The sequence below is a fragment of the Paralichthys olivaceus genome, chromosome 1 (genome assembly GCF_024713975.1).
Source record: "Paralichthys olivaceus isolate ysfri-2021 chromosome 1, ASM2471397v2, whole genome shotgun sequence".
In the NCBI taxonomy this organism is placed as follows: domain Eukaryota; kingdom Metazoa; phylum Chordata; class Actinopteri; order Pleuronectiformes; family Paralichthyidae; genus Paralichthys; species Paralichthys olivaceus.
This window is the reverse complement of record NC_091093.1, coordinates 5571998-5595878: the sequence shown is the minus strand read 5'-3', so window position 1 is coordinate 5595878 and position 23881 is coordinate 5571998. Positions and strand designations below refer to the sequence as shown.

At 39.9% G+C, this 23881-nt stretch overlaps 1 protein-coding gene across 1 annotated transcript in view; it reads left to right on the top strand.

Moving 5' to 3' along the window:
• LOC109624768 (myocyte-specific enhancer factor 2A-like) overlaps positions 1 to 23881 on the top strand; it is a 39129-nt gene that overhangs the window by 222 nt on the left and 15026 nt on the right. The window contains exons 2-3 of the mRNA XM_020079669.2: positions 16413 to 16600; positions 20184 to 20387. Coding sequence (XP_019935228.2) covers positions 16547 to 16600; positions 20184 to 20387 — 258 coding nt within the window. The 5' untranslated portion in view covers positions 16413 to 16546. The remainder of the gene's footprint in view (positions 1 to 16412; positions 16601 to 20183; positions 20388 to 23881) is intronic.

The following is a 23881-nucleotide window of genomic DNA, read 5'->3' as shown; positions in this document are numbered from 1 at the left end:
AGTGTGTGTACTGTACATGTGATCTGCAGTAGTGCTTTGATGGAGGGCTTTATAAAACTTTGATTAACTCTGTCGCACTGTACATCCACTAGTTTCGAATGGGCCCTGCTGTTTGAAAAGCAAAGAGTGTTGTCACTGATAGTTTCTCACATGGACACCAGTGATGACACTCGTGTATCAGTGATGTTGCAGTTGAAGTTGTTTACCGAACATGAATATGTCGCACAGTTACACTGGCACCCTGACAGGACTGTTATAGTACTTTACATTGACTCTGCTGGAGGGAAAACATGGTTTGCATTAGGATAACACCAGTTAAGTAATAAAACACAGACAATGGTGCTGCAACTATGTGGAACTGAAACGTGTTGTTCTTTAATGTGCCAGCCAGTGTCTCCTCCAGGACCTATTATCTCTGTATTTTCTCTGTAGCCACTGCTACGGAGTGTCGTGATTAATAGTGTGTAATGCAATAAGCTGAGAGACAAACACAAAGTGAAGACAACATATGAATCGCAAACAGGAATCTAAACATTAGTGCAACATTTTCGGCAGGGGGCGCTTAGCAGTTGAGTCTTGCAGGGATGTTTTAATGTTTTTTCAATACATTCAAAATACATAATAATCACTGTAACTATTCAGTGTTACAAAATATTATTTGGATTATTAGTTTAGAAAACGTGTGATGACAAGAAACCTTATCTGTAACATGTCTGACTGGGTATGTGTATTTTTGAACTCATTCACAGTAACAGATGAATTAAGGCTGTATTGTAAGTTTGTGTGTATATTCTGCAATTTGCCTATTTTTTATCACCAAAATAATTATTTTGATTGTTTGTTTGCCTGCTTAACATAATTTGTCCATAAAGCAGGCACCTAATCTCAACAGTCCACTAATATAAGTGATTAGCATGTGAGGGAACTTAACTGGTGTGTGTGTGAGCAGAGATTTTAATACACCTTGTCCCTCAAGACACAGTTTTCTGCACATTGTCCTCCAGTACAACATACTGGGGTCATAGGCTCCCACTGAGGATCTCCCTCTGTCAGAGAGCTGTATTCAAAGTCAGCGTGACCAGAGTCTGATTTAACCTGGCAGTGACTGGGGGATTCTCATGTTTTGGAAGGAATTGTTTTATTTATTCACTACAGTTTGGTTTTCTCCCTAGAATGGTGTGCTTTTTTAAGGGGTCAAAACTTTTAGTTTGAGATAGTTTGCTGTTGTAAAAAAGGTCTGTCACAGTCATCCTAAATCTAATCCACCTCAGATCATTATGGAATTCGTCATCGATAACAGGTTTTGAATGCTTTTTGAAAAGTATTCTCTGAAACTGTTGTGCCAGGAGGGGGCACTCTGCAGTGAATCAGAATTTATAAAAGCATTTGTCTTTGATGAACATAAGTACTACTAAAACCTGAGACTTAATGGTAATGTTCCAAAGAAAAGAGCAGTTACTAAATGAGATATTATACAGGCTTGTAAGTCTAAACCACGTGTCATTGTCATTCACAGACCAGCATCTTTGAATGTGTGCAGGCAGGTAAAATGAAAAGTGCTGGCTGAATAGACAGAGACTGTCCTGCTCTGTGTAGTTTAGGCATCTCTGATGCCCTGCTGCATTGTCCCTGCTCTTTGTTTTCATATTTCATTAGCCGAGCTAGCAGCATGTAGCGTCACCTTCAATTATTCTCCCTGTCAGTGGAGCGACAGTGGCTGTCTGCTGGCTTTAGTGATTATAGGCTTCAGGGGACAGGTAATCAGGTCATGGTTACACCGTCACCCTGTCAGACTGCTCAGACCACAGGGAGCATATGTGATGGAAGAAGTCCACCCTCTTCACTCAGGGTTTTCTTACCAATCTTAGATATATGGGAGTGTTTACTGTGAAGTGCAGCACATTTCACAACAGTGCAGTGTAATGTGATGGTGTTTCTCTTGAGTTGTGTTTAGTTCATTGATGATGTTAATGACACACTTTCTGTATGTGACAGTCGAATGATTGGGTTTGGTTACTGGAAACCGTCAGGCTGTGATGGGTAGTTTATATTTGTCAGTAAGCATGTTAGCATTCTGACATTAGCATGGTGTTCAGAGCAATGTAGCCTCATTTAGCTGTTAGTGTTGCTGTAGACTCCCAGTTTTGTTATATCAACAGTGGATTACCATGGAACAATGATCCCACAAAGAATAATCCCCTGACTCTGCAGTTCAAGCATTTTATTGTCCTTCAGTTCATTGTTTTTGTTTTCTAATCTCAACATTACCGACTGGTCCAATCTTTCACTCTAATCCATGTAGATTTAGGCTACCGTCAGTTACTATCCATCATCACGGAATGGATATAAAGATGGCTGATTTGTCTTCACTTCCAGAATATCCCAGATATGAACGCTGCCATCTTTTGCACTTTGAACCAGTCTGCACAGTAATAATTGGGCCACGGTTACCAGCTCCTGCTGATGCATGCGCTCGACCAATCGTGCATCAGTCTCAGTTCAATCATGATGTTTCACCCTTGTTTTTATAGCATTAAATTATTTAAATTATTATTTAATTAATTAATTAAACCCAATCTTTAAGGAAAAAACTGCACTTGGGCAATAATCAGGACTACCCAAAATCTAAGAAACCACTTTGTGAAAAAATATATCTACGTGTTTCCATGTACCATCTGCTAACATGGAGGAGGTGGAATATACTGCAGTCATCCCCTCTAGGTGCGTTCGAGATGCTTTGGCTTGGAAAGCTGTCATGTTTGTAAACATTCTATGTCCACCACCAAACCACAGAAAGACAAAGTTAGCTACTTGCTAGCTGCTGGCTGACACTCAGACTCAGAGTTGGTGGAGACTTTAAACAGAAACACAGTTTCAAATCCATGTTGTTGCTCTATTAACTGTCGGCTAACACATACATCACATGAACTTGAAAAGTGATGATTTGCTGTGTTTACAGCTTCTTTCTGCTGCCCTCAAACAGCCCCAAATGAAATAATGGGCTGGAGAATGGGCTTCATAAAATATTTAAGCTAAAGACATTTAAATGGCTCATTTTTATGTTCATGTGCAAATATTCATTCAGGGTCCTGCTTTATGGTGCAGGCTCATAAAATGATCTGGAAAACTTCATTATCATTCGAGAGTAAAGCCCATAAACACTTGTGTTTCTAAGTTTGAAAATGCAATGCAATTGAAAAGTGGCCGAGTCACACACACTTGATCACATTAGGACTTTTTGTGGGAGGTGCTCTGTATTACTGTGTTTCAGTGAGAACAGTTCAGTGCACAACCCTGTGTGTTGTGGGTACACACACACACACACACACACACACACAATGTTCTGATTACTGTGAATCTGATTTAGATGTATGCGTATTGTTTATACATATAAAGGAACAAAATCTCCATTAATAGATAGGTCAGTATACTCAAAGACAGAAGAGGATCCATGGGGTTAATATAAGCAGGAACCTTGAGCATGTGCATAATGTAGTAGAATATATATCAAATGTGCATTCATAAGCATTTCAGTCCATCTGCCAAAGCGAAACATTTTCCAAAAACTGGTCATCGTCCTCTGTAAAGGTTGTGTCTGATTTTGTTTCATGAGAATTTAAAACTTCACTCTGTCCTAATGTAATGTAGCTGGAAACATTCCCAGGATCCTTTTCCATTTAATCAAATGCACTTGGTCTTCTAGCTGGAGAAATATGGCTCCATGTTTTTCAGTGTTGGTGAGTGTGTTAGTCTTTGTTATATGGCATTGTGGTTATTGATAGGGTTGAGATTAACATATTACTCAAGTGATAGATGAGAAAAATGACACTTGATGTCATGTTGACAGAAGTTTAACTTTATTTATATCACACATAGAAACTAAAAAGACATTTTTTAACTGAGACATCATGTCGAATAAAAGGTGAAATATCTTTGAACTGATCTCTGAAACTAGGCAACAACTGAACCTGGACACTAAAGGAAAGTTTGGCTTTGGTGACGTTGCCCTCAGGATAGAGACTGCAACTTGGATTTAGTGACATCACATAAGGGTGTGAGCCATTTATCTGAAGGGGACACGTTGAGGAAATCAGACCTGTTAGCAGTAACGGGACAGCTCTTTAACCACTTCCCCACCCTATCATCTATAGGTTGGTTTGTGTGACTGTGCGGAGCCCACGTGTTCCCCCACGGTATTTCCTCTCCCTCCTAGTGCCCCTAATGATAGAATATGTGGTAAACAGAAATAGCAACACTTGTGAAGCACAGGCTTCTCTTTTTGCACCACACGCTGAAGACATAGAGGCTACACTGTGTGTGTGTGTTTTATTGAGAACCTATTTGTCGTCTGTGACTGAAGGACTGACTACGTTTTTTTCTAGTCAACTAAACGGCCGGCTTTAGTGGGCCCTGGCCCACGCAGGCTGCCACTGGGTGGACTAATGCATTTCTCATCCACCTTTATTAGCTGTGGCGACGCCTGGCTAAACCAATCACATGCTGTGTCACAAAGAGCAGAGAAGACGAGAGGTTTAGCTGACTCTTCCTGCTGCTCTGGCTTGTTACCAGTCTGTGCTGATGCCAACATCCAGACTGATGTGATTATGGAGCAGCACAGACTCATTTTAGTTCTGTCTGCTGCACTTACATCTTCAAGTAAAGTTTTTATGACACGCGTGGAATATGGCTCCTCTTTGTAATTTACCAAACACTCACATTATAGCTGTTTTAAAGAAATTTACTCTGATGATTTCATCACACCCTTCATGGCTTCATTAGTAACAGATGGACTTCATACAAACACTTGTGTTGATGTGTGATGAGTCATGTGGTGAGAGAAGCAGTCAGGTCTCAGTGCGAGAAGTGCTCTGAAGAGGTGATTACTGCTCTTGTATAATCTCCAGAGTAAAAAACATCCCTTTCCAACCTGAGCAGAAGCAGTATGTCTTCTTCAGCTGCTGCTTTGATTTAAAGTTTTAAGTTTTCATCACACACTTTTTCTATTATCTGATGTTTTACCCTGAGATAAACAGATTACATAGAATCTGAGAACTAGAAAAGGATTTGCTGTCTGTAAAATCCTCCAAACTTGATCTCATCTCTGTATCTTATCTCAATCCTAACATAGGATAACTCTTTTTTTTTTGTTTTAGAAAAATCAAACCCACGTTTGTCTCTCATCCAACACCAAAACAATAATAATGATGAATCCATATAATCCCAAATACTAATTCATAGTTTCTTTGACTTGGGACAACTATGACGAATAAGTACAACTATTAATTTGGGTTTTAAAGCCATAAACCATGAATTCCTGAAAGACTAAAATTATGTTTATTGTACAGATAATTGATTGATGTATGTAGAGCAATACTACACCCTCCCCTCCTCTCCTCCCCTGCAGTAATCAGGCCCTAGCTGGTCCTTCCAAACCAGCCTGCTGTCTGGCAATCGGGCCACACACCCACAAGTTTAAAACTAAAAATGCCCTGAAAATACACTCAATAAATACGAGAATCAAATAAGACAATTTCCAGATTTTAGCCTTACTATCTGCTCTCCTGCAGTCACATAAAACTGCCTTTGTTTCTCCCAGTAAATGGGTTTCCCTCCACTCTGCCAACTTAAACGCCAATATTGGGTCAATGGCAGCATGGTTCTATTTAATTAAACTCAGTGTTGATTTGTAGAGACAGAGTCCAGACCAGAGAGTGGTTTGGGTCTGCTCAGAGTCCTGACACGGTACCTAATGGTGCCAACACTTCATTAATCCTGACTGTACATGGAGACACTCGCTCCACCCTGAGCTGACTAGTCGGCCATATTATATGAAAGAGTAGAGGCTGACTGACTGACAGACGATGAGCTTATAATTTATAACCTCCACCAAGGAGGTTATGCTTTCAATCCAGTCTGTTTGTTAGTTTGTTTGTTTGTAAGGAAGATTACTAAAACACAACTGACCGGGTTTCAACGAAACTTGGCGGAAGGATGAAGTATGGGTCAGGGAAGACATTTTGGTGTGGATCCAGGGAATTTGTTATTGCTTTCTCTAACATTTTGGGATGGGAACTTTTCTGATGTTTTTCTCGTAAAAAATGCATTGGTCTTGATAAAAAAAAAAAAAATCACATTTAGAGAACTGAGCTTCATTCATTTTAAGGAGACTGTGAATCTGGTGGAGATATGCCATTCTAGTTATGAAGATGTCTCCCTCCTATTTACCACAACTTGCAGAAGTCTTAGATATAATAGCTAAATGTTAGAACTGACATATTTCACTGACAGTATATAATAAAATACAGAAAAGAAGGAGCTTACATACTGTAGCTTCAATTCCAGTTGCTGCCATTTGGTGGTTTGCTTGACAATAGGGTGATTTTTGTGCAGCTTCACATTCCTCAAGTTTTATCTTTCATAACAGTTTATGTGCATGATATCTTGTATGCACACTGGCTGTTCAGTCTGATGTGAAGTGTTCAGCAGAAGCACCAGTGTGATCTCACTCGTCTTTCAGCAAATATACACTCTAATCCCAGGTGGCTCAGAGACGGTTCGGGCGATCTCAGCTGTAATATCTTCCCTCGTGCCAGCAAATCAATGAAAGAGAAATAACTGCACACAGTTGACATTAGCTTCATCTTTCCTCCCCCAGAAGAGTCTGGAGTCAAGATGAACGAGCTACCAGCTGCTAGCAAATATTAACCAATTCTGATACCACGCAAACATTTTATAAAGTCAATTTTTAATTTAAAAAAAAAAGCTTTGTCATCATTTTCTGCATTTACAAGCTCTCACAATGACATCTGTATGACATTAAGACTGATCCTTTAAGTGAAACTGCTTTAGCTTTGAACAATGGTTGTTAAAAATGCTTTCTTCTTTACAAAGAAACAAATGAAACAAAACATCTGTAGTAAATAGTCCACACTGTCAATTCTATGCATATGTACACTCTGAGTGCTCATTTCCTGGCTGAAAGCCCAGCTTTCATTTCAGTCCTCATGCCTGACCGTAGAGGAGTCTGCCATGGTTTGTGCATTGGGAACTCTAACCTCCAACCTCTCTATTGATTAGGATATATGGCTGTCTTCAGTGTCAAACTCAACAAATTCAGTGCTGAACTTATATCTGCATGTAGCTTCAAGTTTTGCCCTATATAAACATATATTTGTATATATTATATAGACATATATGTGATTTTCTATGTAAATACCTTAAGTGGGATACAGTACTTAGTGGGAAGTGCCACTTACAACTTACAATGCTTCATTACTGCAGTATCCAGTATATATATATATATATATATATAAATATGTACAAAATATGCATTCATCCTGTACAGTTGGTGGGGTATATATGGGATGAATGCACATGGAAGGGCTTGTATAATAGCTCCAACTGAACTCTACTTGTCCTGTACATACACTCACTTGAAAAGGAGTCGACTGTTTACTCAGTAATCTCACAGAGGGAGATGGTAGGGTTGGAAAGTGTGTGTATACGTGTGTGTAAGGGGGAGTCAGGGGTGGGGGTAGCAGATTGCCTGGAGGACCCTCAGGATAGAGGTTTCAGATCTACTTACCATCTCTTCACAACATTAAAAGGAAGATATTACTTTGCTGAAAGCGCAGAATTTCAATGAGAGCAGGAACAAACAAAAATGTTAAAGAATTCATTATAATATCATTTAGTGGATCAAAAGATTGGGCTGAGGGGAGAGAGACTGCTCATGGAGTTATGTGGCTTTGCAAACTCATCTGAGCGAGCTCAGAGCAGGAGTGTGGAGAAGATTGGTTGTGCAGATCTACTTTATATATTGTGTATGTGGTGTTTGTATGATGGTGCTGTTTGAATTGAGAGAGCTCTTTGATTCTGTCGATGTTATACTGCTGTCCTCAGCACCAGCTCGCCTCAGCCTTCAGCATCGCTGTTACTGACACAAGACATTTGTATAGAGAGGAGTGTTCCTTTATTTCGGTCTAAGAATCCAGTAGCACAGCATTTCTCAAACTGTGGGGGGAGCACCCCTGGGAGTGGGAGGTATAGAGTGTAGAAGGGTGTGCATGATCATGGTGAAACAATACTGCCTGAACATTTCATGGAAATCTTGAAAATCAAAAAACAAAAACCCCATCAATGGCCTCCTCCAATGTCTGCTGCCATGTAACTTAAACATCTCCAGAGACAAAGAGCCACAGGGACCAGCAAACAGGGTGGTTGACAATACTGTCCTAACACTGCTTCATGGCCTTAGTCAGCATGTTTTTGTGGATTTCTCGAGTGCTTTTATTACCTATTTGATGGGAGTAAAGTTGCCCAGGGATCTGTTATCTCTCCTGTACTTTTCACCTTGTGCATGGACGACTGCAGAAACCAGGACACTAGATGCATTAACTACTTTGACAACACAGCTGATGTCATGCGTGATTTCTGAACTGTCTTGGCCTCAGAGCTTCTAAGAACCTCCTAAGATTATAGTTGATTTCTGCCTGAGCAAACACACTCCTGAACTGGAAGTCAGAAAATCATACGTTTGGAGGAATACCGGTACCATGGCAGCCTCATTGACCACAAACCCCTTCAAACAAAACACTGCGCTCATCTTTGCCAAATGTTAACAGTGCCTGTATGTTCTGAAAAACCTCATTCATCCCACCCCAAAAGATTGTTCACATCAGAGGCTAAATCAACTGAACTGGACCAGGGGCCACTAAACATTTACAGGACAGAGAAGCTGAAATAGTCCAGGACACAACACGGTGTCTAAATGACCAGATTTCAAAAGCAGGCAGGCTTCACCCTGGTCTGGTCTTTACCAACTACAGAGAGAAATATTTATCTGACTGGTTTCTGAGTTTTATGCCTATACAAGCTGTAAAAGTAATCCAACAGTGAGTCACAATATTGTATATGAGAGATATGACTGGGACGTTTACTTTCAGAACCAGGGGCTAATGAAATGGCCTGTATCTTTATTGTTTCAAGCCTTGAAGCTCAGACAAGGTTTAACTTTGATAATAATAATAATGTTATTGATGCGAAGATGAGTTCTCACATAGATTTCTATCTGTAAAGAAAGGGGTTGAGGGTTGGTACTGTAGGTGTTCGTGACTTGGTCAGGAATACCGACTGAACACTTGTGGCTAGATCCTAAATGGGCTTGAAACACAGTGTTCACATGTGCATTTGAGGGTCCTTGACACTAAAGTGGTTTGGGAGCAGCTGCAGTTGGAATTTCTTTTATTTACCCACAGAGCTAGGGCTCTGTGCTGCGTGATTACAGTCTGGAAAGAAGACATATAACCAGACAATGACATTTCACCTCAGTCCATGACCACAGCAACCCACTGCTTTAGCTCGGCAGGAAAACAAAACAGAGATATTGTGTCGGTATTGAAAGTTCAGTAAAAGCTTGAATATTGTCTTTATGAAAAGAACAGAGTCTGAAGCATATTTTACAGGGCAGCTTGTTTTTCAATCCGTGTTGCAGGCATGACATCAGTGTCCTGTCTCAACACTGAGACAGGAAAATCTTATCCCACTGTCATAAAAGCAACACAATAATGAAATGACATCACAGCGGGCCAGTAATTAAATGAACAGACTGCTGTCTTGGAGTTTTTTACTAGCCTGGGAGATTGTGAGTAACATTGCAGCATGCTGGACGGTAGAGTGTTGATAAATGAAGCTACAGGCTTGTTGTTTGTGGCATTCACAGACATAAAATCATGTTTTCTTTAAGAACAGGTTTATTATTGTGGTCTACATAAATGTATGAACACTCTGTTTTAACAATGATTTCTCTCTTATACTGACTCATATTCCACACAGTAACACTAGATCTCAGCACTAACTGAGGGTGGTGTGGCAGATGACAGTTTAAAGCCATCTAATCTGCCTGGCCCTCAGCCTGACATTAAATGGCCGGGCTGCTCGTGGAGGGACATGACTTCAATTATTACATTTCAGGCAAAAACTCATTAGCTCAGTGACCTGCACAGCAGCAGAGGCCAGTGTCGATACTCATGCTGCATGATACCAGGGGCTAGTCTGTCTGACAGTGGGTGAATTAATCACAGTCCATGCTCCTGCTGTGCCTGGCAGCAGACAACAGCAGCACTTGGTTTCCTTGTTGTTAACAACATGTCCCTGTTTCAATCAGCCGCAGAAAAGTTCAGTCTGAAAAAAACATTTTCAGACTGAACTGTTGAATCATTGATTAACAAGGAAACTAATTTGCAGCTGTTGCTGTGGTTTGTGATGAGCTGTTGTAACTTTTGCTCATTCAAAGGTTGCTCATTGTGCCAGAGCATCATTAGCATGAGAAAATGCTAATTTCATCGCTTGCTTTAAAGTTGCTGCAACTCCATTATGTTTTTACATAAATTGTCATTCGCTCTGCTTACATCAAAGAAGACTCATTTTCACAACTGGGCATGTGGGGAGGGTCGTACAGTAAACAGGGAAGTGTTAAACACTTCAGCCAGTAAACAAGCCTGAGCTCCCTCCGGCTCCCTCAGGGAGCAGGTCCACCACATATCCTGCCTGTTTACCATGAATACGTTCCCCAAAGAACTTCTTATAAAAACTCCATTTATGAGAACTTCAAAGAATGGCCAGGCTTGCTGGGGGGGAGGAGGAATCTTCTATCAGTCCGCCTCGTTATGCTGCGAGCAATCTCTCCCTGCTGATGGCTACAATGCAAATAAGCTGCCAGAGGAAGAAGGATGAGGTTGAGCAAAACGGGGGGGAGAGGAGAGCAAGGAGATGAGCAAAGCTGCTGGGAAGGTGAAGATATGAAAAAGAACATAATCTGTGTCATCAGTCCTTAACACTGTTGCAAACAACGATGACTGTGAAACGTTTTAATCTTCCAGGAAATGGCGGTGAATCTCACCATGGCTGTTTCCACACTGATAACCAGGATCAACGCTGTGATCTACCGAACCAAAAGGATGTTCACTCTTGCACATGTCAGAGACAGTGGTTTCTTTATTCCTCCAGTAGCAAAGTATTGGGGGGGGGGGGGTATCTAGTGGTGCATGCTGGGTCCCATCAGCTTGAAGCCTCATTGATTCACTGTTGAAGTGACTGGAGCAGAGGTCACAGTGAGGTCAGTACAATTAGAGATGAACCCCTGGTCTTTAATGAGGAGGGGGGATGAAAGGGTTGCCAATTACTCTGAGCTGTTTTGCACTAAAAACAACCTGGTGCTGTTAAGACCCAGCATGATTAACCTTCACCAACTCTTAAGTTTGTTTATTCTTTATATGTGGAAATGTTAAAGGAGACGTTGTTAATTAGAGCTCACAATGTTAAAGCTGTTATCAGGACTACTTGTTTGACACCCTTTGTTAACCAGTTCATTGGGGTTTATTGGGGTCAACCGACCAGTGCCAGAGGGGCCCTGCCATTATGGATGAAATGCATGAAAGAACTTACAAATCATTATTATTTCTGGAATGATTGCTTGAGTGTTTATAAGGTAAAAAGTAATACTAACAATTAGTAAAGGTTGTAAAAACCCTCGGTATGTGTTAAAGGAAAAGAGAAGTATAGTATAAGTATAGTATAAAACACGTCTAGCACATCTCAATGTCTCCCCATTTTCAGATGCGTCAGATGCATCTTGTCACCACATACCAAATTCCCTCAGACACGCTCCCCGTGCACTGGACATTCAACTGCACTTTGGACTGTTCGCCTTGACTAGTAATTACAAACACAAAATTGTAAACTCCGTCTGGCTTCAATGATGCGGAGGCTGTGCTGTGATGTATGATGACTATTTCACACACCCAAACCCATCCGCTATTAATCAGAAAGGTTAATTTTTATATCCCTACCACCGACTCTTTACCGTGAGTCTGCGGGTATATGTCTATGAATCACTACAACTAACCAACCAAACAACCACAACCATACAACCACAACTGACCAAACATTTAACCAATCAAACATCTAACCAACCAACCAACTCAACAGGTTTGCTGTGTCAGTCAAAATGTATGTCTGCTCCTCTGACTTCTTGTCTCCTAGATGCTTGATGATGAGGTGTTGGAACTGAAGTTTCTTCTCCTTTGTGTGTGTGTGTGGTTGGACGGTTATGTTTTCCACTCATGCTCCCTCTTTGACTGTCAGACATGTCACAGAACAGGATGTACTGCAGCTGTCTGAGCTAACAGGAAGTGGAGGAGTGTTGGTCTGTGTTTTAGTTGCAGTGTCCAGTCCTGCTGTCCCCACTCTTTCCTCACTGAGCTTACAGAGCTGAGACCTATTAGTTGATAACTGTGGGTGTTTTTGAATGACAGGATTGTTGTCAGTAGAGGAGAAGACAGATGTTTTAACTTTCAACCTTCATTCTTAGAATGATGAACATCATGCAGTTCAACTCCCTGCTATGACTCAAAGTCACACATTCAACAAGTCACACTTTCTGTGCAGCACAGTCATAGATGTAGTTCTGTTGCCACAGAGCTTTCCTCAGATGATCAATGAGGATTGTATAATGATCATGCTATTGTAATATTATTAGCTGGTCATCTACCAGCACATTTAAACTCACTTTGTTTTTGAGTTTCTGCTCATTTTCCTCACATCGATGGGGTTTTGTTGCTTTCAGACAAAACCAGGATTGATGTTCCCTTTGTTTTCAGGCTTTGTGCTAATCTAAACATCTACTGGCTCCAGCTTCATATTAACTATGAGTGTAAACATAAGTATCAATCTTTTCTCAGCAAAAAAACATGTGTTTTCTATAATGTTAAATGTTTTCATGTAAGCAACTGATACCTTCAAATAAATACTGAGCATATATACAGCTTCTCCACAGTAGGAATCAGAAATATTTTTTCAGCAGGCAGAGCAAAACCCCCTTTTTTTTCTGGTCATCATGCAGTCATGCCCATTTAGTACACTACTATGTGTAGAAAAATGTCTGAGGGAGACCCCCTCGGCTCCATTTAACAACAATCAGTGACATTGTGCTATTGTATAGGAACAACACATATAAAACCCTGTGCAATCCAACCTCGGAAAAGTGTGTTTCATACCCTCACAAAGAATGGTCACGCTTCCAATGATCCACAGGAATTGGATTTCATGGGTAAGATAAAGAGGAGTGCATTTGGCTGTGAGGCTCCCTCTGAGGCTTAGCACTCCTTGTTAAGGATACATCCAGAGGCAGGGTGTATTTTCAAGTTAAAGAGATGCAGTGAGAAGGTCAGAGTAAGAAGAGATAAGAAAACTGTAGATCTGTTTCATATTTTTTCAGCCTTTGGAAATGAATAAATAAATAAGGAAATGAAGCTTGAAAATACCAAATATTGTGAAAATCAATAATAATCATTAAAACATTTTTATTCTGTATGGCATGATACCAACACTAATAGAAAATCATAGAGGAAATTGAGATTTTGTTCTTTTCTAGTCCAGTGTGAATGTTTATAGTCAAAAGTTAATGCCAAAGTGCTATATATGGATTTTTTATATATAATGTAAAGACACTGGAGCATTGTCCGTATTCAAAGATATTAGGAGAACCAAGAGGATTCTGTAAACCCAATTCATTCATTCAAAGGACAGAAGCAACTGTCATGCATAACTTAAATTACCATATAATGTTTTTAAATGCTGCTTCTGTTTCTATCAGATTAGGTGTAACTTTTCTTTTTGTGTTGTAATGAAATGCTAATAAATGATGTCTGTGTAAGTGCAGCAGCCTGTTGGCTCGTCGCTCTGTGCTGTATTGATTTTCACGCCAGCCAGATAGAGTTTCTGCCATAGTAACATATTACATCTGCACTGATCAGGACAACTTGTCTGAGGATGTAGAACAGGCGCCAGTGTTGCTGTTCACACTCTGCAGTCTGAGACACATTAGACACACACACAGATGGTTTAATAAACACATGGGTAATACGTATGTTATACTGTATGTTCTATTTATCACTAACTTTACAATAGTAATGCAGGCAGAGGCCATAACTAGTGAATCTCACAGTGATTAACAATTTAATCACCCTGTCTCCCTAGAAATTACATTCATATACAAATTTATTAACACAAATACCATTAAATTGTTGTCTTTTAATTGAAATAAAGAATAATGTTGTTGATGGACAAATCTGCAAAGCCACAAAATCTTCACTGACAACATATTAACTAAGTTGCAGTGCCATATCTGACTGTAGCAACTACAATGGTAGATACAAGAAAAAGATGCTCACAGCAAAGCCCAGGATACAAATTGGGGTCTTTGGGTTTCACTAACCCTCACCAGAGGGTATTTGTTGCCAAAAACTGATCTCATCTCACTCAGAACTGGAACTTTATGAACCCCTGTCTCTTGTGTCCTTGTTTGAACCCAGAGTTCACCCTGATCACCTCTCTATAGCACACACACAAAATAAAATCTCGGGAACATGATCCATGCAGCAACACAAATGTATTTAGTGAAAGAAATCAGTAAAATACAATAGAACAGAGTTGATTTCTTGTTTGGTAACAATGTGATTGTTAGGGTTTAATATGATTTGAATTTAGGAAAAAATAAAATTATTTCAGTAATGATTGGATGTTTTTTTGTCAATAATTTGAAACTATTCTTAATCTACAAAAAGAAAAATAGATACCAGTGTTCTATCTGACAAGTTAATATCTATATCAAAGTATTTCACTTAAATTACTTCATGAATTATAAAACTTTTCAATCCTGACAAGAGAGCAGATTTAATTCAGTTTTGGTTTTGTGATTTAGAGTGTGTTAGATTGATTATCAATTGAAACCACTGCATTGTGTCTTAGCGGATCAATGCATTATTATTAACACAATATTTGAACTATACATTACAGATGTATCTAAAGATGTTCTTTACTGGTTTTCCAGGCTTTCCTAACTAGACCAGAGAACTGACGAGTGACTTTTAGTGTCGACAACTTTCAACTGATCCAGACTCAGCATTAATCAAACAATCAAACGCAGCCTTCATGTAAGAGCACATGCTGAAAGAAAAGTATTTTATCTTGGAAATGGAAACTCAGAAGAGGAAGTGGAAATGATTGTTGTCCTGTTTTCAAAATATTTGTCTTGCCATCTAATCATCCAGATTGAAAAAAAAAACGATAAATCCTTGTGACCTTTAAATCCCAAATATGTAAGGAGTCTTTGTTACAGTGTGTACACGGGACTGACGTGGCAGGGTCAGCTGGGATCTGAGCTGGTGGTGAACTGGAAGGTTTAGACAATAGCGTGTGACATCTTGCAAAGCAATCACCATTACATACAGCTGAGCTTCAGAACGTTCAAGGATGAAAAAATAAACATGAAATATGAGATAGTAGTGTTTTTCCAATAGGAAGCACAGAAACAATCACTTAAATGGCACACGGCCAGGGCGGGCTGAGGAAGTCTTCAGGAAATGGCAAGTAGGCTTTAAATGCATTTCAAATCAACATTTTCCATTTGATTGTATTTATTCTTCTGCTCTATGGAGCATTTAGGTGCATTATCTTCCATCAAATGTAGTGGTAATTTAAATCAGCAAAAAGTCACCAATATAGATTTCTACTGCATCGTGCATGACAAATGCATTTGTCCCATCTCCCAACCCAGTGGACTGGATGTGCAGTGAGGGTTTTGGTGGCTCAGCTCTAGGCTCCACATGCTGCAGTAATCTAGAGAGGGTTAGGATAAAGCCTGGCTTCGCCCCACTCTCTGCCTCCTCCCAGATCAGATGAGATTAGAAAAGAGCTAAGGAGCTCTGGGGTAAGGCAGGGCTGAGAGGCACTGAGGCTGAGGAGGGACACAGCGAGGCAGGTGTGCTTCCCTGCAAGAGGAGAAAGCTGGAGACAGGAGGCGAGTTCACTCTCAAGACTTCCCGGATCAAACATGCTGGTGCACATGACGGACTATTGCTGTGGAGCAAGATAGACAAGGTGCACTATCAAGGAGATGCACTAGATTGGTGACATAATTGAATTTTGGATTCCAGCAAAGACAGTGGGTTTGTTTGATTGTGTTAGGGAATGTGGTGAGGGATCATGTCCTTGTTGCTGGGTGGTCAGTTTACCTGGGTGTTCTTTCTGCCCTGGTGACACTCCATCCAAGGACTGTGGAGATAGCAGTGAGATAGACTGCAATCAGCAGCCATTTGAAAATATGAGAAGATCTGTATAGATTTGTCATTTACTGAATTGAGTTCCTTGGTATTATCTTCAGTCTTGCAAACAACCTGTGTTTGTCAGTGCAGATGCAAAGAATCTATGAGCCCTTGTCAAGTGATGCTCTTGTGAAGATGCACTATTGGAAAGCCTTGGCTGAATATACCTGCTTGTGTCATTGCTGGTGCTGTGTGGACTCACTGACAATGGGATTAAATTGACTCTGTCTCTGTCTTGCTCTTTTTCAGCAAGCCATGCCAAGTTGTTCCTGGAGTGACAGAGCTGACAGAGGGACTATATGTTGACGAGTGCCTGTTGAACTCTTCACTACCTGGAGCTTACTGATATTCTGCCTCGACTTTTACCGGGAGGTGTTTGGAAAATGGGGAGGAAGAAGATCCAGATCACACGGATCGTGGATGAGAGGAACCGACAGGTCAGTGTCCCTTTCTTATATTCTGTCTTCTATATTATGACCATTTAAGTTCCTTTCTCCTGACACTACTCTGTTAAACATCTCGTCAGCCGTCTGTATCACAACATACATCAATACAAACTGCTGTGGAATGTTTCAGTTGTTATATTTAGGTTTTTATTTTATGATATCTGATAATTTTTTGATGTGTGGCCCTACGAGTCCTGCTGAGAGCCCACTCTAAAATGAGTGAGTCCCATTTATCCAAAGATCCAAAACGGACAACAAGCAGATTTAAAGTGGATATCATAGTTTTGAAAAGGAACACAAAATATTGTATTGATGTGCAAGTATTGAAAGGTTCGAGGAACACTTTGTAAAGGGATCCCTCAAGGAACCATGTGCGTACCCCCTGTAGTTTCAGTCTAAAGAACTCGTGTGAGCTGCTCTTTTCAGAGTGCAGTGGTCACAGCTGGTGGCGAGGGCAGTAATTTGGGGTTAGCTGGGTCCGAGCGGCACCCTGTCATTAGTAGGGTGGGTCAACGTTAGGGACACACAGTGGCCTTCTCTCCTCACAGTCTCCTCGCTCCGCCACACTGCTGCCCACTGGAATCCCTCTCTGTCTGTCTCCTCTATATATATCACCTCCAACAGCACAACAAATACCAGCCTGTCTGGAGGGAAGGCGCAGGCTCTGGAAATAGGGATGTGGCTGGAAAATAAATATCTGGGATGATGTTTATATTTGATGTTTGGCTGTCATGGTCAGACCATTTTTAGATAGACACTGCTTTAGCTGTGCACTATCACTGGAGCCTGCTGTAAATTTAGGTTCTCGCACTCTATTTTGGGAAGTTGGTCTGTTCTTGTTTTTATCTGTCAAGTGCATCGAGTGTTATAGCTGTTTTTCCTTTAAACCGTCACACTGTTAATAGTCACTATGCAGATCATATGGTGCTGTAGTAAAGAGATATGCTATCGATTCATCAGCTTTCAGCACACATGTATTCAGAAAGAGGAACAAGGTATTTATCTCTTGTCTCTTTTCACATATGTTTTCAAGTCATGCTCAACTTTGTTTAAAAAAAAAATGAAAAAACAAACTTTATTGCCAATAAGCATTAAATACCCTTTTTAAATACCCATAGAATTATAGTGAGAACTGTTCATTTCAACACTATCATCTTATCTAGTTACTGATGCAATATTTTTTCAGTGAGTATGATCATTATCTCTACCAAGGTGGTTATGTTTTGATCTGCGTTTGTTTTTTAGAAGGGCTGTAAAAGTTACTTAAAGGTACAGTGTGTAGAATTTTGTGATATCTAGTGTTGAAATTTCATGTTGCAGCTGAACACCCCTCATTCCACCCTCTCCTTCCAAACATGAAAAAGAAACTGTGGTAGCTTCAGATGTCATAAAAACTCATAACGTGTTTAGTTTGTCCAGTCTGGACTAATGTAAAAAACATGGCGGCCTCCGTGGAGAGGGTCCCCTCGATGTGAATATAAATTCTTTGAATATAAAGGGCCTTTTCTGGGGTAAAAATAAAACAATACATACAATTTAGATGAAACGAACTAGTGAAAACTTCATGATAGTTCCCTTTCACCTGAATCTTACACACTGGACCTTTAACCGTTTTTCCATGACCTTTTGTGGAGGGGTGGGACATCACCCAAAAGAGCCCATTACATTTGATGAGGATCCAGATCATGGGGTGGAACCAGGAATTTAGTTTTCACTTTCTTTAACATTGTGAGATAAGGTGTTTTAAAACATTCTCATTAATTTCTCAGATAATGATACGTGTATCTTGAGAAAATCAGCCAATTTCAGGGGAGTGATACTTATAAATAAATATCAATATCACTATTGAACCAGATTTATATTTGGATTTATATTTTCACTCTGCAGAGTCTCTAGCATTAGTGGAAATGTTCAGCCTGGTTGAACATGAACTCGGTCGACCACGTTGAACTGGAACATGGGATGTTACAGGAGATTCAACGTCTTGGCTCAGGACACTTTACTCTCCAGACATTTCAAAAACAATTTAAACTGTATTGGAGACAAATGACCTTATATTTGACCGATTAAGATAATGTTTGAATGTTTAAAGAATATTATACTTTTATGAGTAAACATCAGACTAAATCATGTATATGGTTCCCTCTTTGGCTCTGTGTGGTACAGCATATCCAGTATAAAGCCACAGTACTGTCATGCATATTGGTACTCTCTTCAGCTCCCTTGGTAAAAGCCTCCAAGTAGGACAGGAGATAAAGAGTGGCTTTAAGTTACTGGGTTCCACACATTTAACCTACATAGTCCACACTTAACTCTCATGACAGTTATCTGACGTCCAGTGAGGTCCACATTGATGGAAGCACTTCATTTTCTTTCTTGCACAGAGGTCAGAAAATGTGGGGATCTTCCTGTGACAAGTGAATAACCAGTGACAGTGAGGAGGTGACGAGTCATAGAGGAGTTTGATTGTTCATTTCAGGAGCACGTAGCAGAGAAAATATAGGAGACTGGGGGTTTTCTCCTGGTCCACGTGAAATGCACACATGCTTGTTTGAGTCTGTCGCTGTGATTAAGAGCGTCCTGTTCTTGCTCACCTCTCTTCCAAGTTATGTTTATAGGACATTTTATACTTCCCCTCAGTAAACTGCAACATTTGGCAGAACACCAAGTCAAACCTTTGGGGAGAAAGTGAAACTGGAAAACCGCTGTTGGCCAAACTGTGGATGGATTATACTTCCTCTGAGAATGCAAATTACTGTGCCCTGCAGTCGACTGTTTTCGTTGCAGTTGTACTCACTTTTGGTCTTAATATTTTGTGTTGTAAAATATTGAACAAGACTCTGACCCTCCTCTCAAACATTTGTAATGGTGCCTTTAAGCAAATACCCAAACTCCACTTCTCCAGAAAAGCCAACATTAGGAGACTACGGGGTGCAGAGCTGTGAACATGTATACACTTCAGGAAATATAACCCAATACTCAACATCACTATAAATCCTGGAGGTGTGAGAAGACATGAGTGTCAGAGAAGGCCTCTAGCTGTGATATGAGTCAGGATCCAAGAAGACAAACCTACAAGAACACAGCTGACTCACTGCGGGGAGGAAGTTACACACCAAGAGAAATGACAGAGTAGTGGTTAGCGCTGCCGCCTCTTGGTTGCTTGTCTTGTGATACACTTGCAACATGTCCGCTGTGTCACCAGCCACTCTCCCAGTCTGAGCTGGGATTGGCTGCAGCACACCCACCCCTGTGAATATTTTTTTTGGGGCAGATTTGTGTTAGAAACTCAGACAACTCACGGTCAAATGTTTATTGCAACAGTAAAACAGGTTAGTGTTTGACTTTTAGGCTCCGACTTAACCACTCCCCACGATATGATTACACAGTTATGATGGGAGTGATGAGCAAATACTTGTAACCCAAATGCAAATAGGGTCAGGATTTGTTCAAAGGCATATAAAAAAATCTACTGATTATGCTGTTAAAAATGAAATTATTTAAAATGCAGTCGCTTTCTTAAATTGGAATTTTGTCTGTGGATATTTTATATCCTTGGTGTCTGTCTCTCTAGGTGACGTTCATGAAGAGGAAGTTTGGGCTGATGAAGAAAGCCTATGAGCTGAGCGTTTTGTGTGACTGTGAAATCGCCCTCATCATCTTTAACAGCTCCAACAAGCTGTTTCAGTACGCCAGCACCGACATGGACAAAGTCCTACTGAAATACACAGAGTACAACGAACCACACGAGAGCAGAACCAACTCTGACATTGTAGAGGTGAGTGTTAGAAATGTCTCTCAGTCTCCAACTCATGTCCCTATGTCAGTGTAAGTGTGAAGCTTTTTTCCATGGACAGAGATTGTAGAGAATAAACAGACTGAAAGACAAAACAGCGCTGGAAGTAATTGAGTGAAAGAGTCTCCTAAAGAACTGGAACCACAAATAAGGAGAGAAAGAATTCTTGAGACAATAAAACTTTATTTAGGATTTAGACTCCAACTCTTTACTTTCTCATCAGGTTTTAGAATTCCTCAGTATTTGTTGTAAAATCTCTCAGACTGGTGGCATCCATTTAGAATAGTGTTTCTCTGTGGGGTCGGAACCACAAACTATACATGATAATTATAAATAAAACATTTCCTAAAACCAGAAAAGTGCCACCTGACAGCAACACCATCAGCCTGACTCCACTTGAAAGGGGTGAGTTCAAGCTGCAACTTTTCTCAACAGCGATATAAAATGGTTTTGTGAACAATAAATTATTATTACACATTATTTATGAGTGAATGAGTTTAATTTATTAGGTTTTTTGCTATTTTGCATTTGCCTTTAAGAGTAAAAAAAAAACTATGTCACTCAAACTCAAAACTCATGAAGTTTTTATCGACACAAAGTTAGATGCTGCATAATACAGTACATGTCATATATGGATTATAAATATAAAGAATTACTTATTTGTAGACTAAGAAGCAACACAATTGAAATATTAAAGTTGGATTGTCTTTCACTGAGTGTAAATGAGGCTCTTACCCATGTCCACCTTCTTAATTACACCAACCACCTGAGGATGAATAACCTTGACATTGAGAGTCAACTCAGGAACCTCCTCCATGTTCCTGTCTGGGAGGTGCAGCCTTTTCAGCTGGACATGACTGAGAGTGCAAGCTCACTCTCCAGGAGCATCTTGTCCATCTTGCTTTAATCAGGTGTACAGCTCTGCTATCTTCTGTGCAGAAATGTACACGAGAACCAACAGGTGTAAATCACTAACTTTTTTTTCCCATGGCCTCAGACTTGTCTTGGTAGGCTGATGTTTATTTCTTAATAACATTGGCTGCTGTTCATGTCTGTCAAATGTCTAACCATTGCAATTGTTAAACACCCTTTAGTATAATTTCTATTGCTCCCTGAAAAAAAAAAATACTGTACTATTCCAACTTTACTGTCAAATCAAATGTTATCTGGGATTCAATTACATGCATTTGAATCACTTGACACAAAAAATAATTGAAAATAAATTAAAAAATAAATTCAATAAATAACTGAAAAATGAAAACTTGACAATAAAGATAATAATAATCATGTATCATAAACTCAATAATAATCCACGTTTATATTCAAATCAACCACTGATTTGGAGAATTCAGGAAGGAAATGATGCAGAATGTGCTGTAGAAAGTTGAATTCCTAGAAAGATTAGAACTGCAGATTAAGCAGAATTCATCCAGATGTTGCCTCACTAAAACAAACATTTCGAAAGTGGTTTTATCATTCAGGGATGGACTGAGACTAAAAAGGGGTGTTGGCTGGTGCATATTCAAAGTGAACTGACAAAGCATCTGTTGGCTGTTTAAAAAAAAAAAGTACAAAATGGACTTGAGTCCAGTTTGATTTTCACATTGTGAATTTACAGGACAGATCTGGACCTTAGCGACTACTGACAGGTTCCACTTTCAGCTATTATGCAAATCATCAGTGAGACCGTGAATTAAGTATTAACACACCCCAGGCTTAGCTGGGCTACCAGGGACATAGATGTTTTTGGTGATAAGATCCACCCATCCATCCATTCTGCGGGGTCCATCAGCGTCATCGATGTGGTGACGCCAGCAGTGTTGCATCATGGTCCCTGAGCAGCGCTACCCTTTCTATCATAGCACACACATATTGCTGCTGCCATTAAAAATGAATGGTCATCTTGAATCATGCTCTGGCTGTTTATGTAAGCTTTTCATGCCTGTTTGTCTTGCTGAGAGTCTGTAGTTACTGCTCCCACACACACACACACACACACACACACACAAACTATAAAGAAGCTAAATATCCCTGAGTTTATTTTCAAAATGGCCCTTCGCCCTTCCCGAAAAACAACTTAAGTGCTTTAGGGAGAGTACAGGTATGTTTTCCATCTGCTCTCTGTGCTCACTCAGTTTCCTCTATCTCACCAGATTCAAAGATTAACCCTACCATGTACATCTAACATGGTTCTCCAACCACACTAGACAATTATCAGACTAAACGGAAGGATCTTAAGTAAATACAGGGTTACAGATGAAAAGAATTTGAATTCATCCTCTCAGATTTAGTGATATTTGTGGTAGGTTTGTTAAGCTGCATGACAGACATTGCCCATAGTGATTCTAAATAACATAATCACGTCTGTTCTCCTGCTGTAAAACCACAGGCAGACACCTGTCTGCTCTGTACGCCGTCCACCAGGGTTTATTTGCCTACTTTGTGCCCTTATTTGTTTTATTCCCCACAAATGTCACGCAGATAGATACACTAGTCACAACAAAGACTGGAAAGCGGGAGGTTGCTCTTTTACATATCGGTGAGTCTGCGACATTTAAGCATGGGATTTGACTATGTGTAAAATAATCCTCCGCTGGCTGCAACAGACGTCCCCTGTCAGGGGAGCTGGTAGGAAGCTTCATTGTCATTATTTCATGAAAGTGTTTGTTTGCTGATGATTATCTCTAACAGCCCACACTTTCTTTGTCGCATGCAGGCAGTCTTCACATAAATCTACACCCACATGCAGCATCTGTCTCTTTACTTTGTTTGATTTGAGTATGTTTAAAGTCAAAGTGAAATGTGAATTCAACTCATTTTATGTCTGGAATTATAATCTATAAACATGCTGCAGCTATCATTATTGTTTATATTTCCTGAAACAAAAAGTGAGTAGAATATAAACTGTAATGATAATGACTGCAGATATTGCTTTCTTCAATTTTTAAAGGGGGATAAATTCTCCTTATGGTATATTTGTAGAGACAATAGGTGAAACTTTCCAATGGCATTGGCTGACTATTTTGTCTTCGCTCTGAGGTACCGTGTTAACTAGCTGTCAGTGTGCTTTACTGACCAGGGAAACATCATATTGCATTGATAATAAAAGCAATTTTTCCTCTTTTAAGCAACTCTTCGTGGAGTCAACTATCCACTTTTTGTGTTTGAAGGAATACATTGACATTTAGGGAAGCTGAGTTGGTTTAATAGTGAGAGTTAAGAATCATAGAAGACAAGAAACTAGTCTATCACATAACCCCGATAAGACTGCTGTATGTGTCTGTTTTCTCACGGAGGTCTTATTACAGACTAAACAATTGAGATGTGATACATTGATTTTGTTATGATTTGGACGGTCAGGTTCACTGTTTTCCTGTTTCCAGTCTTAAATTGTGCTTAGTTAAGTTAACTAGATTTGGCTGGCTGTCCAGATGTGTGAGTCATATCAATCAACTTGTCTGACTCAAGGCAGCAAA